The sequence below is a fragment of the Notolabrus celidotus genome, chromosome 4 (genome assembly GCF_009762535.1).
Source record: "Notolabrus celidotus isolate fNotCel1 chromosome 4, fNotCel1.pri, whole genome shotgun sequence".
In the NCBI taxonomy this organism is placed as follows: Eukaryota; Metazoa; Chordata; class Actinopteri; order Labriformes; family Labridae; genus Notolabrus; species Notolabrus celidotus.
Genome location: NC_048275.1, coordinates 13,879,677 through 13,897,821, shown reverse-complemented (window position 1 = coordinate 13,897,821; position 18,145 = coordinate 13,879,677). Strand labels below are relative to the sequence as shown.

At 40.2% G+C, this 18,145-nt stretch overlaps 2 protein-coding genes and 1 non-coding gene across 6 annotated transcripts; 1 reads left to right on the top strand and 2 right to left on the bottom strand.

Moving 5' to 3' along the window:
- Positions 1-1,006: 1,006 nt before the first annotated feature.
- Positions 1,007-2,249, bottom strand: LOC117811502 (otoraplin-like). Its single transcript, XM_034681823.1, has 4 exons — positions 1,946-2,249; positions 1,668-1,807; positions 1,319-1,429; positions 1,007-1,227 (listed from the first exon to the last, which is right to left on the bottom strand). Exons 1-4 carry the CDS (start codon positions 2,058-2,060, stop codon positions 1,204-1,206), a joined length of 390 nt encoding a protein of 129 aa, XP_034537714.1. The 5' UTR covers positions 2,061-2,249; the 3' UTR covers positions 1,007-1,203.
- Positions 2,250-4,875: 2,626 nt separating this feature from the next.
- Positions 4,876-17,343, top strand: gtpbp2a (GTP binding protein 2a). Of its 4 annotated transcripts, none has more exons than XM_034681819.1 (12): positions 4,876-5,292; positions 7,430-7,456; positions 7,864-8,048; positions 8,230-8,338; positions 8,431-8,628; positions 8,887-9,061; positions 13,283-13,502; positions 13,612-13,747; positions 13,833-13,891; positions 13,991-14,162; positions 14,462-14,626; positions 15,347-17,343. In XM_034681819.1, the coding sequence occupies exons 1-12, from the start codon at positions 5,098-5,100 to the stop codon at positions 15,527-15,529; spliced, it is 1,824 nt and encodes a 607-aa protein (XP_034537710.1). In that variant the 5' UTR covers positions 4,876-5,097; the 3' UTR covers positions 15,530-17,343. The 4 variants fall into 4 exon arrangements, with proteins under 4 accessions (XP_034537710.1, XP_034537713.1, XP_034537711.1 ...); XM_034681822.1 differs by having other exon boundaries at positions 4,878-5,368; XM_034681820.1 differs by lacking the exon at positions 4,876-5,292 and adding an exon at positions 7,021-7,086.
- trnal-cag lies at positions 10,563-10,645 on the bottom strand. The gene has a single exon. It is a non-coding gene; the product is annotated as a tRNA-Leu (tRNA).
- Positions 17,344-18,145: the final 802 nt, after the last annotated feature.

The window sequence follows — 18,145 nt, the reverse complement described above, 5'->3', positions numbered from 1 at the left end:
TTCTCTGGATTTCTCTCAACGATTCCAAACAACTAGAATATTCTGGAAAGTATTAAAAAAGCTATTACAAGTAAGCACCTGAGCCCTGCCTATTCATGTAGAAATCTTAGACCTGCCATGTAAACAACTGCACACCTTCCTGCAGGATCACCTGGCTCTTAAAGGGAATTAGAGATGACACTGTCATTGGTTTGGTTCATGTAAAACCCTAAACACACTCACAAATGATCAATGAACTTAATCAAACCTGTTTGAGCCATCGATGTTGTTGAAATAGGGCTCTAAATCTGTAAGGACCCAAAAAGATGTTTGTCCAAAAGTCACAAAGTAAAGCACCAACAAAATAAAATATGCTAAATTTAAATATAAAGAAAGCCACTATCAGCCTGTTACAACTCAGTCTAGATAGTTTATTTTAATTTGTTTTGGCTTCTAAAAGGCAAATATCCAATCCCTGATCAAGACTGGAACTGGATTTTAAGTTAAGGATGGGGGCATGGCCACCCATGACCACCCCTAGATCCAACCCTGTCTGTAAGGTGCAATTACTTTCTCTATCCAATTTCTCGTCTCAGGAAGGGAATCGTAGCATATATGTTGGCTATAAAAACAAAATAAAGAACCAAAACTGTGTTTAATCACAGTTTTTTTTGACGAATTTGAGCAATGTATTTCATAAGTGAATGTCTTTTTTGTCTCATAGACTTACTTCCTTTCAAAATAAATCACTCATTGATTTAGGTTCTAAAATATAAAGTAGAGAGCTCTGTATGTGACCAAAGGGATGGTGACAGTTTGTAGAACTCTTAGAAAATGCAAAAAGTTGAATTTTATCTTACATCTATAAGAGAAGATCTTCATTGCAGTTACTCTTGCTTATTACTCTTCTACTTTAGCAATTTAAAGCAGGTTGAGATGTAAATTAAATTGCCTTGCTGAGCTTGAGACATCTAATAACCAATACAGAAGTCAAATGTGTATTTTTTCAAATAATGAACTTTTTAGATTGAAATCAAAAAGAGTTTATTCAGGGTGTCTTGTTAAGACAGAAGAAGACAAAATGTATGAGCTAACTCAGTGGCAGGGGGGATAGACTGTTGGTTATGGAGGGCTGGGATTATCCAGATTTATGAAGTCTCTTTAAAAACTGCCAGGGCATCTAAAAGCAAGACTTAAAAAAAAAGAGTCCTCATCTGTCATGTCTTAATCACAGTAGAAGTCCATGTCCTAATGAAAAAAATAAACAAAGATCATTTTAATACTATTTTTAATCAGGGCATCCAAGATATTTTCCTGAAAAGGAGACATAAAAACTCACTGTCGTGGGAATCTTAACCGTGTCTTCCATGAACTTCTGTGTCTCCTTCACCACAGTTGCAGGGAAGTATCCAATAATTCCCATCTGGTCCACGTACCGCTCGCTGTAAACCTGCCAGAGAAAATAACATGACCTTTGTAACAAATTACCATAACCCACATTGAGTATGCTCCATGCATATAACATCTCTTTGTAGAGTTGACATCATTTAAATGCTCGCTCATTTCTAATACAATGAAGCTGAATATTTAACCAAATGACTCTCATGACAATTTGCTCAAGGAGGGCACAAAGCTTCTATGTGGTTTGTCACAGCTGTCCCACATCCTCTGTTTTTTTTTGTACGTACACTTCCAGACCAAAAGACTCCAGCGCCCTCCTCTGGTGTGAGTTTAGAATACACATAGACCATCTGACCCTTCCTGAGGTTGATGAATCTGCAGTCAGGAGCTATGAAGTCGTCCATGACTGTGGCCATGGAGAGAACATCTAATAACACATAATAAACAAAAGAGAAGAGAGAAATGGTGGTGAACAATTAAGTATGACATGGAAAAAATAACAAACAGACTTTAATTTGTTAAAGTTTTCAAGATTCATCCAATGCTTCATGCTTCTCTGACTTACATGAGCATTCTGCATCTCCACAAGTCTTGTTGTCTGCAAGTTTATCCATCCGGACAGCCTGTGCTGTCTGGTGCAGCAGTCCCACACAGAGCAGAATCACCAGTGGATAAGCCATGCTGATTAACAGAGCAGTAGCAGTGTTGTGAACAAAAGTGGACAACCTAGGGAGTGTTGTGTGGATCTGAATGTGGATTTTGGAAGGACCTTATGGCAATAAAAATACCAAAACACCTCTCGCAGCCAGGACTGAATGGGCTGAGCCCTTACATCAGAGGTTGTCTGACCAATCAGTGTTGAGAAATGCCATGGTCTGGAACAGTTCATTTCCCACAGGGGAGTTGGCTGACTTTTTTTTTCAAATCTCAGTCTGTTTTGCAGGAACAAAAAGTCACAGTTAGTGTGTGTTTTATGTTTTTAGCTCAGTAAAAGTATAGCATCTTGTTTCTTCAAGAGGTCTTTAAGCTTTTTTGATGGACTAAAACCAAAGTCAGCAGAAGATCTAAAGTGTGCAAATCCAAAGTTAGATTTAAAAAAAGCTAGGTTTATATAACTTGTAATTAGCTCTAATGATTTCTATCACTCTAAGTACCTAAGATTAAATGCAGATAAAACAATATTATCTTTATGTCATAAAAACCCAAACAATGGATCTAATTCAAAGAAAGACAATCTCAGTTCAAGGTGTGACATGTGAGGTAACACTACTTGAACCTGACTACCGAGGGAGAAACAACCAGTTATAATAACCTATTTAAGTTGCTGCAGTCGTACACTACAGAAGCAAAAGCCATGGAGTGAAACTTGCTGGGCAATGAGTTTCAGTCATTTAAAAAAATATTTTTTTTATCAGGTTATCAATAGTAACATATTCAAGTAATCTTCACAACCAGGACGTGGTCAAACAGACCCTCTTTCAAACTTTGTTGAAACCTCTGATCATTATACTTATCAATAATTATAGAATCCCTCTGAGTTTGAAAAACTGTGCTTTGCAATCCTCTATGTTCTCTGAAGGACACAGAGGCACATGAAGTTTGGACCAATTGAAGTGTCATATTCCCGAACAACCACCTGGTGGCACTATTGTCTGTTGTCTAAAGTGCTATATAAATGTATTTACTTATTTACTCACTTACTCACTTACTTACTATTGCCCTTTAGCCTTGGTAAAAAAGAAGAAGAAGTTCAACTTATGTTGGTTTATTGATTGCTTGTGGTGACATGGTGTTTGCCTTGTACACTGTTGTTATGCTTCTCCACAAAGCTTACAGTATCCATAATAAAATGAGACTCTAATTCCCCAAATATAGCACAAATTCCTGAATTCTGCATTTTCCTTTGGAACTGTGTTAATATTGAGTTTTAATTTATAGAAGCACAGACAGAGTAGTCTGACTATTCAGTTATTACTGAGGTAAAGTTGCAATGATTTATCTATGGTTGCATCATGTTAACTTTTGTCCACCCAGTTTACATCCACGAGAGGAGCAGACTATTTTAATAAAAAACCTAAATCACTCCAGCATAACTCAACATCAATAAAAAACATAAAGTCGCACTATTTGACAACTTTTTTCATAGTTTTAATAGAAAACCAACAAATAGGCTAATACGTTTTGTAGAAGCAGGACGTCAGAACTTTCACACCTAGTAAGGTGGGATGGGCAGGTGTACTTATCGATGTTGCTATGTGAATATGTCTGAATTGATTTAACTTTTAGCATTTGTGTGTCATCTGCTTTTAAGAACAGGTTTTCTGTTGTCTAAAGTGCTATATAAATGTATTTACTTATTTCCTTACTTACTTACTTACTTACTTACTTACTTACTTACTTACTCAATTAATACTTACTTACTTGCTTACTTACTTACTTACTTACTTACTTACTTATTACCCGCTAAGCTTAGTAAAAGCAAAAATGAAGACATACAACTTCTATTGGTTTATTGGTTGCTTGTGGTGACATGGTGTTTGCCGTGTACACTGTTGTTATGCTTCTCCACAAAGCTTACAGTATCCATATTAAAATGAGACTCTAATTCCCCAAATATAGCACAAATTCGTGAATTCTGCGTTTTCCTTTGAAACTGTGTTAATATTGAGTTTTTTTATTTATAGAAGCAGAGTAGTCTGACTGTACAGTTATTACTGAGGTAAGGTTGCAATAGTTTTTCCATGGCTTGCATCATGTTAACTTTGATCTACTTACTTACTCACTCACTCACTCACTCACTTACTTACTTACTTACTTACTTACTTACTTACTTACTAACTAACTTACTTACTTACTTACTAACTTACTTACTTACTTACTTACTTACTTACTTACTTACCTACTTACTTATTTACTTACTAACTATTTCCCGCTTGGCTTGGTAAATAAAGGCTGCAATAGTTTTTCCATGGGTTGCATCATGTTAACTTTTGTCCACCCAGTTTAAATCTACGGGAGGAGCAGACTATTTTAAAAAACCTAAATCACTCCAGCATAACTCAACATTAATAACAAACATAAAGTTGCACTATTTGCCAACTTTTTTCATAGTTTTAATAGAAAGGCTAATACGTTTTGTAGAAGCAGGACGTAATCATTGCAGAACTTTCACACCTAGTAAGGTGGGATAGGCAGGTGTACTTATTGATGTTGCCACGTGAATATGTCTGAATTGATTTAACTTTTAGTGTTTGTGTGTCATTGGCTTTTAAGAACAAGTTTTCTTTCGTCTTATGTAATAATTTCCTCTTTCGTCTGATGTAAAAACCCCACATATACACCGTATGTCGGTATATGCTTGCTACCTGAACCTCTGTACACAGGCGGGCGGGGTTTAACGTTTCATACTATTTCCACTGATTCACAAAACAAGTCGCACCGCTCACTCGCGCAGTGCAGTTAAACGAATCACGCACCCCCTTCACTTGAACAAATGTGACGTCAGCACACTGTAAACTCAAAACGCCAGCCTCGGACGGTCCTGTTATTGTTCGGTGTGAAGAGTTTGAGGGGGGTCGGTGCTTTGTTTTTGTTTGGAGGGCTGGACGATACAAAAAAGCGCGTTTAACTCGCAGTGTTTCCTGATAATATAATATCATTGTATCCAAATAGAGGAAGGCTAGCTAACAAGTTAGGTCCTAGGGTCATCGTTAGCTGATGGATGAGAGGGTATCGGACTTATTTGGCTCAGGAAATGGACACGGCTCCGGGTCTCAAGCGTCCAGCTTCAAGCAGGGAAGTGGCTTTGGGGTAGCCTCAAAAAAAGCCTGCGTTAAGAACAACAAGAAGTCCAAGGCTCGGTTCTCTCGCAACTTCAAACCCAGCAATAACACCCCGTATCTACCTCCGGAGGTAAGGCTGGAACTCCAACTAAGGTCGCAGCTAGCGCCATGAAGCTTACATTATTCACGACCCTTTGCAAAGCCTGGTAATAACAATGTGGAATTGCATGTGTGCATGTGTAATTATTTTAGTTTATTTCCATTTATAAGTCTACTTTTTTTTTTTAAATCGTGCCCTGACTTGTCTCAGAGCTCACAGTGACACGTAGCTAACTCACCGGTAGTGGAAATGAATTAGACGATTATACTCGACTGTCGGAAGTAATCTCAAATACCTGATAAATCAGAATTTGTCATTAATTTTAGCTATAGGGCATCAAAATGTGTGTTTAAAGCTGCCTCCTAAAGATAGCTTGTGTATTCCTGAGCACTAGAGGGACAGCTGTGTTTGTAAATATGAAGCAGGGGGCGGGTTAGGAGGACTGGGTCGAACCATCCAGCGTATGTAGTAATGACAGTCCCTGGCATTGGCTCAAGAACTGTGTAACAACACAGTAACACATCTTTACTTTAACTATTAGTTTGCACAGCAAGTTACATAAACTTCAACACCTTCAGTTGTGAAGCTTTATTACCTCAGAAACTTGAAAGAAGGGATTGTGTTGACATCAGGGTGCTTAATTTTAACATGGAGCCAAATAAAAAAAAGTCAGGGTTTTACACAGAAACTTTATATTCTTATAGTAATATTGTGCTATGATCACATTTTTGCATTTAACTGACTTGCAGTATCCCTTTCCCATCATGGTCATAAACAATAACTTAGACATGTCTGAACATATCCTGTGTCTTCAGATGATCCCTCCAACTACACAGTCCTGCAGGGATCATTAGCATTAGAGATGGGATTTGTGGCTTTTTGAAGGGAACCGGATCTTAAGGAGCCGTTCAAAAGACTGGCTCATTGTTATATTTCTTTATTTTTTAGAAGTCAACCAGGGGTAACTCGTTTTTATCAAGGAAACAATCACTGGTAGCAGTTATAAAATAAGATTTGGATCAGAATAATTCAAACTTACACATCCCACCAATATATATATATATATACTCTAATGGTGGGAATTATTCTGAAATATTAATTATAATCTCATTTGGCATTGTAAACATTCCATAAGATGGAGCCACATCCCCATGCTTTGACAGTGAGATCACTATTTTGAATTTTCCCTCACCTAAAAAACTTTGTGGCACTATAAAAACTATGCAGGTTACAGATAACTTCCACGCAAAACAACTTTACTGTCAAATTTTCCACAAAGGAACATTTTAACAATACAGAATTAAAAAAATAAATAAGAGTAAATATATATGTATGTAAAAAAAAGTACATACAACCAGAATAAAAATGAGGACATTAGAAAAATGTGAATGCAAAATTGTACAACCCCATCTGGTGTTTCTACACCTGATCTACTTTACAGCTCCTTGACTCGAATCCACATCAAAACAATGTAAACAATAACAAAGTGTTGACAATGAGTGTGAGCAAAAGACTCACGGGGCACGCAGGTGACACTTGAAGGCAGCGTGGGCAATCTGGATATAAAAACGGCTTCCAAATGAACGGCTCACAATTGCGAATCGGTTCTCATCGTTCGCTTAAAAGAGCCGTTCAAAAGACTGACTCGTTCGCGAACGTCACATCTCTATAAAGCAGTTTAGGGTTATTAACAGAAACTTTATATTCTTACAGTAATATTATGATATGACAGTAGTTTTGCATTTAACTGACTTGCAGTATCCCTTTCCCATCATGGTCATAAACAATAACTTGGACATGTCTGAACATATCCTCTGTCTTCAGGTGATCCCTCCAACTACACAGTCCTGCAGGGATCATTAGCATAAGTACACACTCCAGATATTTGACACTCTTTATATATAGACGTAACCTAAAATGTGTTTTGACTTTTACAGTCAGGGTAGCTGCATATTAAGGCTAGCTTTAGGCAGTTCGTCCATTTGTGTGGCTTTCAATGACAACTTTTTCACAGTAGCACTCCATCCGCTCATTCTGTTGGATTGCCTTTTCTCTCTGTCTTTTAAAAAAATCAATAACCTGTTGTCTCAGTTCCCTTCAGTCTGACATCTGTTGTTCCTGCTCTGTTTCTGTCTGCCCCTCTTTGTCTCTCTCCCTTGTCTCTCAGGCTGAAGAGGGAAATATAGAGTACAAGGTAAGCAAATCTGCTGTCATGCAAATACAGTGCTGTGTGCAAAAGAGTTTCTTTCCAAGCTGCATCTTTATATAACCTTTTATCAATGAAGAGATCATAGTTAGTGTGGAAATGTCATACAATAAGCTGTCAAAGCTATGTAGGTCCACTGTCAAAATGTGGAAAGGACAGCCTCACAGGGTCTGCAGTGAAAAGCTAATACCATGAGAGATTAGCAAGATCATTTTTAGTACCTAGACAGCTGCTTCCACCGCAACATCATTATTAACAATGGTCGGATTTTAATTGAATCAGTCCTACAGTTATCATTTTAACTGTTTGGTCACATGCATCAGAATTACAACCTACTATATTTACCCTTAGGTTCAAGTTCAGCACTGATTTCTGAAGTCTTTTCCCTGGTCTAGTTGAAGCTGGTGAATCCAACACAATACCGCTTTGAGCACCTGGCAACACAGATGAAATGGCGACTGCAGGAGGGCCGAGGGGAAGCTGTCTATCAAATAGGTGTGGAGGACAATGGCATGCTGGTGGGGCTGTCGGAGGAAGACATGAGGGCATCGCTGAAAACGCTTCATAAGCTGGCAGAGAAGTGAGTCAAGAGTTTTCAAAGCTGACTGTCACAATTTCAAATCCAGTAAAAACATGAAACGAGAATGTACTAAAGAAAGATACAGAGCAAATGGCAGTTTACAACAACATGTGATTAGTTGTAATTACAAACAGACAAAAACATCTTGCTTTATACATTTGATTGGTCTTTTTTCTGACAGAGTTGGGGCTGATATCACTGTTCTGAGACAACGAGAGGTGGAGTATGACTCTGATGTGCCTCGTAAGATTGCTGAAGTTCTCATTCGTAAGGTCCCGGATGACCAGCAGGTTAGTGAAGCGATGGAATCTTGTTTTTTAGCTGTTGATGAGTCTTTTCTGTGTCATAATTCAGTATTTGTGTCTTTTTTTTCCTCATTCAGTTCTTGGACTTAAGAGTAGCTGTACTGGGGAATGTGGACTCTGGGAAGTCCACTCTGTTAGGTGTGTTGACACAGGGCGAGCTTGACAATGGCCGGGGGAGAGCGAGGCTCAACCTTTTCAGACATCTACATGAGATCCAGACTGGTCGCACCTCTAGCATCAGCTTTGAAATCCTCGGATTCAACAGCAAAGGAGAGGTAAGAGAAGATCCTATGCCTGAGAATGGATTATGTGCACCCTGTGTGTATACTACTGCTTTTCAGCATCAGCATAATCATATAACATAATGTAATGACAATCGCATGATTTCCTCATCAAGATATGCGTTGAGGACACATAGTTTCAATGTAGAAATACAATGCTCATGAAGAAATGTCAGCAAGTGTTGTCCAGTCTGACTCTGGTCATCAAGTTAATCACTCAGGAACATGTGTGTTCAATCATGTCCCTTTCAGGTTGTGAATTACAGCGAGTCTCGAACAGCCGAGGAGATTTGTGAGAGTGCTTCTAAAATGATCACGTTCATTGATCTGGCGGGTCACCACAAGTACTTGAAAACCACCATCTTCGGCCTCACCAGCTACTGTCCAGATTTCGCTATGCTGGTTGTCAGCGCAAACACGGGCATTGGTGAGTAGGAAATTATTAATTAAAGTTTCTTACAGTTTTGTAAACAAACACACATCAGAATATGTGTATTCAAGTGCATTCTTTGTGAAATATATCCTGTAGCGACTACAAAGAGCCAAAAGCAGCTGAGAGGCTGACGTTGGACCAAGTTAGTGTCGGACGCGCTAAAAGCAAAAATCACTAATGCACAAAAAGTATGTTTACATGATCAAATCATGATAAAAAGACAAACGAAAATAGCAATAATAAGCGTAAAATAAGCGATAAATAGCGGTCAACAAAAAGTAAGGAGTCCCAGCTCACCCCCTCTCTCTCCCTGCAAACAAAAGTAAACAGGTGGCCTAAATGAACTCAATATCCCCGCCCCTAACACATGACCCATAAATAACCTAATTAACTGACCCCACAATAAACTATACTGTAAACATACAACAAAAATAACACCACAAAAAATATACAAACAATAACCTACCCTAAACTTCAAAATAAGATACAATATAAACACTTGAATCCTTCATGGCTCCTACATATCCTCTCACTTTACTGTTCAGATCAGCAAAGTTGAAAGTGCATCTGTCAAAGTGACAGAGTGGGGTATTAGAAACCTGCAGAGCCAGTCTGACAGACAGCTGATGTTTGTGCACGCCCCACCTCCAAGCTGTAGTGGGCAGCTGTAGCTTAGCACTTGGCAAACATGAGATATCTGACCTTATGTAACAGACGACCATGGCCTACCACCTTCACCTCGTCCCTGGCTGCCACTACTTGTCCAAAAATATCTCAAATACCATCCATTCATGTCAAAGCCCCCTGACCCACTGGAGTAAGACCAGAAAGACCTGAGACCTTCAAATGACTCAGTAAGAAACTGTGTATGTCAACATTGCTGACGTTGCAGAAGAAACAGTCCACTTGAAGAAAGTTATGAGCCCAATATTTAAAGGTGTTTGTTTTGAGCAGCTGTTAGCATTGTACATATGGGTAAGGCTAGTCTTTCTCTGTGATAAGATACCTATATCTATCAAGAAAAGATGCGTTTGGACAGAACTCCAGGGAAAACATTCAAAACATACAATGGTACCTGCTACAAGAGGAGACCATTATTTGTTGTATTCAAACTGCACAAGGTTTTATTGTTCCAGGCGACAGCTCTGAGTATTTTTTCTGTGCTACAACTGAAAAGAAAACAAGATACAGATTAGTAGGTCTCATACTTAAACTTTCAAGTGCATTAAAAAGTAGCACAAAATGTGCAGAAGGTTTCACTCCTACCTCTTATGATCAGAGATACCGAGACTGAGTGCAGGGTGTAAGATATGCAGGTCCACTTAGGACATACTTGAAACCTGAGCTGCTCAAACTTGCAGGACTTGCTTTGCAGTTCATTCTTTGCTTTGCTTAAGAATACAGATTGCTTATATACTCCCCTATTTATCTACTTTCTAACCAGAGTAGTGCCAAAGCATTTCTATTGTTGTAGGAAGTAGTAATAAATGATAACTGTCAGAAGTGGGATTCGAACCCACGCCTCCAGAGGAGACTGCGACCTGAACGCAGCGCCTTAGACCGCTCGGCCATCCTGACATATTTCGGTAGCGTGTTGACACTCAGTGAGAAAAGAGGAAGGAGGAGGGGCGTGTTGGGCGCGGTGTGTGGGCTCAGATAAGAGCACAGTGTGTCCTTCTGTGCAGAGTCTCTCTGCTTTAGGGAGCAAAAGCCTTTAATATGATCGGGTTATGAAGCAATGCTTAGTCATATTTTATTCATGCAAATAGCGAAGAGACATGTAGATGAAATCTGAGCCTCGGACATGGTATTAAGAGCTTTAGCCGACAGGCTGCTGATGTCATTAGATGAACTAGATTCAGCTGCTCCAGATGTATGGCCGCACGTTGTGAGGTTTTCTCATTTAGAATGTGACATTTCACTGATTTGCAGAAAGGGTTTTAACAAAGTTGAGGCTCAAACATAAATCATGTGTTTGGGTTTTATTTTTTTAAGACCTTCGTTTCACTTTCCAGAAGTTCTTCCTCAAAATGCTGCAATCGTCTTTTGCTCTACTGTTGCAAACGGGAGATCAGAGGCATCTTCAACAGGATTAAAAAATAAGATACAGCATGGTCTGCTTGTTGTCAGTGTCATCTGCAAAGAGGAGCAGTGACAGTGGCTGTACAGGGCAACATACTGCAGTTCTACATCTGTCACTGTCTCGTGCGCAGTTTCAAGGCCAATGCAAACACAAGGAGAATTTGTTATCTCTGAGATCCTACATACCTGCTGGAAAACGGTTGTGTCAGAAGTGGGATTTGAACTCATGCCTCCAGGGGAGACTGCGACCTGACCGCAGCGCCTTAGACCGCTCGGCCATCTTGACATAGCACAGTCTATTTATGTCATGTTAAAATTTGACTGGGACTTCAGTGACTGAGGAGTCGGCCTACATTGTTATCCTTTAATTTATAATTGATTGCCATGTCTTTGTGGGTGTCTGTTCTATAACAGGGCTGGCTGGGGGGGAAATGAGGTCAAGAATGAGTACCATACCCTGCTTTGCAACAGACAGAAAGAAGACACGGTGTCTGCAACCCAAGAGCAACAGTTTAAATTATGAAACACGGAGTAACAGACCTGTGTAAGGCATAGGACTCACCCTGAGCCAAAAAAGCCAAAGGGCAGCTTGTTTTTCTGGGATAGTTCTGTGACTCTTTTAATAGATGTTTTGGAAACTCCACTTCAACCTTTACCTTAAGCAGGACAAGGGACTAGCATCACATTCACCTTTACCTTGAGTGCACTAAATATGACACAACCAGCAAAACAAACCACAGCTCAGCTGATGAGGGGTCAGACTACTCCAAGTACGTGTCTGTCTGTCTGTCTGTAAATGTGTTACGGGTCAGTGCCCTTGGATTCCTCCGTGCTTTAGGCTAGGATGTGACCCACATTTGAAACAAGACAATAAACGTACACAGTGGCTTCTCTGGCACATGCAAGCTTTGATTACAACGGCACATGACCCACTGTGCATTTCACATTCAGGACTCAGAAGATTTTCTATAGCAGTCAAGTCATCTAATGATTTTATAACCATATATAGTTAAACACTCTTTGCACTCTGACCCTATCGTCTTCCTTCATTGACATAACAATCAGACGTCATTGCAAAATCTACCTCAGCTTACCAGTTAGTGTATATGGTCTACTGACCCTTAAACTTAAGTTATCTGTTGGCAGATAAGTAGTGTTATCTTCAGTCACAACAGTCCTTCTGCTTAAGGATGAGGAATTCCCTACGTATCTCAAGGGGAAGACACGGGGTCTCCTGATTATATAGTGCCGTGATGTTCAAACTTTTGTCAGAATACCTCAGGGCCAGTGGTTCTTACTGAGACTTAGGAATTATAAAAGTTACATATGAATATTTAATACCAATTATTTTAAACTTTTTCTCAATAAATCAGTAACTAGGTAGTTCCTCAGTTCTCCACATGCCACGTAAACATTTGCAAACTTTATCTTCTTCTGGAGATAAATGTTTTTGATTAGGGTCGAGCAATGTGGGAAAAATTTTGTATCATCATTATTTTTCTATGGCAGGATCACGATCTGGATTTCATCACACTTCTTTTTCATGTTGTTTCTAAGACTTGTCTGACCAGCAGACACAAGAACATAAGAACAAAAGCATCCTTTTCCTGCGTTCTGAACCATTTATATGCACCAAATTTTGCCTTTTCTGCACAATTTCATAATTTTGATCTTGTCTTGTGTCCTATTTTGTGTCCTCTGAACTTTTAGTGTTCATCAAGAACATTTTCACATTGTGACAAAAACATAAATTTGAAGACCTGTCAACTTTAAGAGTTCTTGTGTTTCTTCTTTATTGCTGTCTTGCAGAATTCCCAGTGCTTTGGCTTTATACAAGTAGTCCATATGAAGCTTTTGAGACGTTTTGACTTTAGTTTTGTGCTATAAATAACACATTTTAAGATGGAAGCTTGGGGGCCATAAATAAATGGGCCTTGGGCCGTGATTGGCCCCCGGGCCGTACTTTGGACATGCCTGATATAGTGCAATTGATCTGTAGAAGCACACGTGCAATCCCTTATATCAACTTTTGTAATGAATTTGATGCTGTTGAATGGTCCAGTGGAGCAAAGTAAACCTGAAGAGCTGATCAATCTAACTTCAATCTCACTTCTTGTCACCCCTCTTTTTCAGCTGGTACAACACGAGAGCATCTCGGACTTGCCATGGCCCTGAAGGTGCCCATCTTCATCGTCATCAGTAAGGTGGACCTCTGCACACGAGCCACAGTGGAGCGCACGGTACGGCAGTTGGAGCGTGTTTTGAAGCAGCCGGGCTGCAACAAGGTGCCCATGGTGATAAGCAGCACAGATGACGCCGTCACAGCAGCACAGCAGTTTGCCCAGTCACCCAAGTATGAAACTACTAAATGACTTAATGTGACGATGATCTTTGTAATGCTCTGTATTGGACTTAAAGCATCAAAATGTGTTCTGATTTCATGCCTGTGCTCTCTCTGGTAGTATCACACCCATCTTCACCTTGTCGAGCGTGTCTGGAGAGAGTCTGGACTTGCTGAAGGTCTTCTTTAACATCATCCCTCCTCTTAGCAACAGCAAGGAGCAGGAGGAGCTCATGCAACAGCTAACTGAGTTTCAGGTAGGTGATCAGCTGGCACAGATTCTCTCTGCTCATTAACATGTGTTGATTTTTATGTGATTAACAGCAATGTGCATCATTACAGGTGGATGAGATCTACACAGTGCCAGAGGTAGGGACAGTGGTGGGAGGTACTCTGTACAGGTCAGTGTGATATCATTCTGACTTTCTGCTCTTTCATTCATTTACCTGTCGTTCAGCATGGACTCTGTCTGATCCTCCATTCCCTCTTTGCTTGTGCAGTGGTATTTGCCGTGAGGGGGATCAGCTGGTGGTAGGGCCCACAGACTCAGGCCAGTTCCACAAGTTGAGAGTCGGAAGCATTCAAAGAAACCGCTCGGGATGCAGGGTACTCAGGGCAGGACAGGCTGCTACACTAGCCCTGGGCGACTTTGACCGATCGCTGCTACGCAAGGTCAGAAACTTATTGTCTCAATGTGGAACCTTCTCTTTTTCTTTCATTGTGTGCCTCAATATGTAGATGAACTGTGCAATGCTGTTTTCTAAAGGATGAATACCTGAATAAGTACTTGATCACTGATTGATTTGGGAAATAATACACAAGTAGTAAGTAGAAGAAGAAATGTAACCCCATGGAAGAGAAAGTTCAGTTCTGCCTAATAGTTGACAAACTACCTTGAACAGAACTTCACCCTCAGTAAACGTGAATTCTAATCTTCATGTGTGTGGTGTTCATGGATTTTCTGCTTACAGGGCATGGTGATGGTGAGTCCGGAGATGGATCCTACCATCTGCTGGATGTTTGAGGCTGAGATCGTGCTGCTCTTTCATGCAAAGACCTTCCACAAAGGCTTCCAGGTTACTGTGCACATCGGCAATGTGAGACAGACCGCCACTGTGGAAGCTGTGTATGGCAAGGTGAGAAGACCCACTGCATGAAAAGTTTTTCCTTCTATGGCCCTTTTCCACTACACAGTTCCAGCCCTACTCGACTAAACTCGGCTCTACTCAACTCGGCTCTACTCGGTTTGGGTTTCTTTTCCACCAGGCCGAGCACCGACTCACGGTGGGCGGGGTCGTCATAACACAGCTGCGTGAAACTGCTGCACGAAACTGCGTTCACGTCATTTTGAACGCGACACAAACACAACAATCACAAACAATGGAGGACATGGAGGCAATAGTGTACTTGCTGCTCGGTCTGTGGCTTTTTGTCGCAGGCCGAGCGAGAGAGGAGAAACCACGGAGAAACTTTGCGTGCAGACATTGTACATTACTGATGTCGTTTTTTAAAAAGGGCGGGTTTGATTCCTGTGTTGAGCGTCGCGCTCATGACTCTTCGGTGATGACATTCTCTGACCAATCAGTGGCCGGCAGTCCATCAACGTCACCTTTTAGTATCGGCTCAGCTTGCTTGGAACCAGAGCAGAGCATGTACGAAAAACTGGTATCTGACACAAGGTACTGCGCTCGTGTAAACGCAACACAAACCAAGTAGAGTCTGGTCAAGTCGAGTAGAGTAGGGCTAAGACGGGCCAGTGGAAAAGGGCCATTAGAGTTATCCTCCTTGGGTTTGTTTTATTTGAATTTTTTCTTTTTGTGATTCTCATTCTGTCTCATTCTTATGTTACCGCACAGGAGGAGCTGAGAACAGGAGAGAAAGCAGTGGTTCTCTTCAAGTTCATCAAACACCCTGAATACCTGAAGGTGGGGGCTAAGGTCCTCTTCAGACAGGGCGTGACCAAAGGTATCGGCCATGTCACAAAGTTACAGCCCATTGCTCAGTACCTACCACCCCAAAGCGAGGACGAGGAATCCTAAGACTTCTTGGAGAACCACACCAGAAAAAACACCGTCCCTCCTATAAAACAAGGTGCTTTACGGAAACAGCCTCTTTGCTTTCTCCAAAGAACACCCTCTCCCTCACACAGTAAATCCCTTTAAGAGGATTTTGTTGTTTTACCACCCTTTTTCCAAAGCCTTGTTGTCACCAATATCCTCCATGTTCCACTTCAGCCTTTTAGAGAAACCGCTTTTACTTCAGTCTGGTGTTTTAAAGTGATGCTTTTATACTGCACTGGTAAAAAGTGAACCCTACAGCCACCTGCTCATCATATTCACGAAGCAACATCTACCAAAGTGATACATTGCCTGTAGAGAACACGGGGTTGCAACTGGAAAATTGCTCAGTCACATCCATGTTTAAGTGCTACTTACACAGTTTACACCAAAATGCACTCCTACAACAACACCTTTAAAAACAGACACACACACAGACTTGCACTGAAACATAAATAATAGTGCTGATATTCCTTTGGCAGGTAATCGTTTACAACCTCTGCTAGTACGAGATAATTGGACATTAGGGTGTTTGACTAATGTCACTGTTGTAGTGTCAACACAGCAGCTTGTTACCAACAAAGTGCCTGAATGAGAGAAACAAGCCTTTGAGCTCAGTTCTCCTTTCTTGATAGCAGCTAATGATATATGCTGGCAGCACTGACAAATGACTGCGGTTCTCAGTTCTCAGTCGTATGTAAGCTAAACCATCTACAGGCTATAGTAATGCTGGCAAGGTGTGGTAAGTAAGACCCAGCCTGCCAGGATAACTCAAATTGGCAGCCACCTTTTAAACTTGTTTCAAAACACGTGTGTCTTTGAGAATAATGTGTTTTTCTTTGTCACAAAATATGCATCACTATAGTGCAGCAGAGTAGAAATGATCTTGCTGCCTATCTTTCAAGTGCTTTAGTTACTCAGGTCAGTGAAGATCCGGTGTTAGACAGCATTCCACTCTTACAGGACTCCTCCTGTGGAGGTTTCTGTTGCTGATAAGTGGGTAGAGGAAAAAGAAGAAGGGCGTTTCTCCCAAAGATAAATGCTTAAGTATGGGTTATATGTGATGTAATGCTGCCTACAGATGGAGCTGTGTTTAAAAGCTATTGTGCTGGAGGTACTTGATGTCCTCACTTATGTTACTGATGTCACTAACTTTGGTGGGGTTTAACACAGTGCCTGGTGGAGCTACTCTTTGTGTAGCCTTCCACTCCACCTCAAAGTTTCACTACTTAAGTTGGTGCTACTCTTTAAATCTGATTTTTGATACAAGAAGATGACTTTAAAAAAAATGAATGTTAGATGCAACTATCTGTTCAGGGCTGCTGTTGGCCTTGTCGTTGGTCTTGTTCTAGCATGTTGGCGTGATATATATTCAAAGGTTGATGTCCAACTTACACGGATGTTGAAGGAGACGACTGAAACGTGTGCCCTGTTTTGTTAATAGCTATGTTTGTTGCGAAGCACAGTTTGTGTGCAGTAAATCAAAGAGAGGAAAGCTGAGAATGCATTTCAACCAAAATCTTTTCTAGCCATCAGAAAGTTTGAAATCAGGTGTTTGTTTTAATACATCTGAGAGAGTTTTATAGATTTCTAGTAGTTGTAGGTTTTACTGTTCATGTTAACACTTTTTTCACAGCCAGCAACACTTCTTTACTGTTTCAAAATCAGCTTTCAGACCTGTTTGTCTTTCAATTGAAAGTGTGATATTTTGATTATTTGGGTGAAATGCAATATTTATGTACAGATCTAATTTGTGTATCTTGATGTACATGAATAAAACCTTTATTGTCTGTTAAGCATGTGCAGTTGTTTTCTTTGAAATGAATTACAAAGTTGCTCTAAGTTTTCCACCATGTCATCATACTCCAAGTGTTTTATGTACTGTCTGACATGTGCTTGAGTCGTGACTCAGCTCTCATACTGTAGTTCATAAAGGTTTCATTTCCTGGTGTTGCACTTTTTAATCTACTCTCCAGCTGATGCAAGAGAACGCAATGACAATTGATTCATAAAGATCATGAGGTTCATTGTAGAAGAGGCGTGGATCACACCAGGATAACTCAGTTCATAATGTTGCAATCACACAAAGTAATTAGGAAAATGAACACATTTTATTTCCTGTACCTCAAATTCAAAGCAAAACAAATTTATATGAGGAGTGGCTTCCAGCTCTTTATTTGACTCATAAGTGCCATCTGCTGGCAAGTAAGGACATTACAACAAAATGCCAAAATTAATTCTACCAAGCTTAAAAAAGTTATTGAAATATGTTCCTTCAAGTATCACCTTTCTACGGTGGCCCTGAAGGACAATTGTTTTTAAAACATGTTTTTGGAAAACATTTTTACATTTTATAAAACAAAATTACATTAGCAAAACCCTTTTACCAAGGCCAAAACAAATTTACAAAAGATGAAACACTTAACAAAGTTGGTGACAATTTTAGAAATGACGGAACACTTTTACCGTTGAATCTGACTCCGTTTAGCCTAAGGCTACGTGGTTTGAGGCCGTTTCATCTGAGTTCTGACACGTGATGAAGGTTTTGCGGAGATATGACAGAGCTTTTCCAGAGACATGCTTTTTCATCTGAGGTCT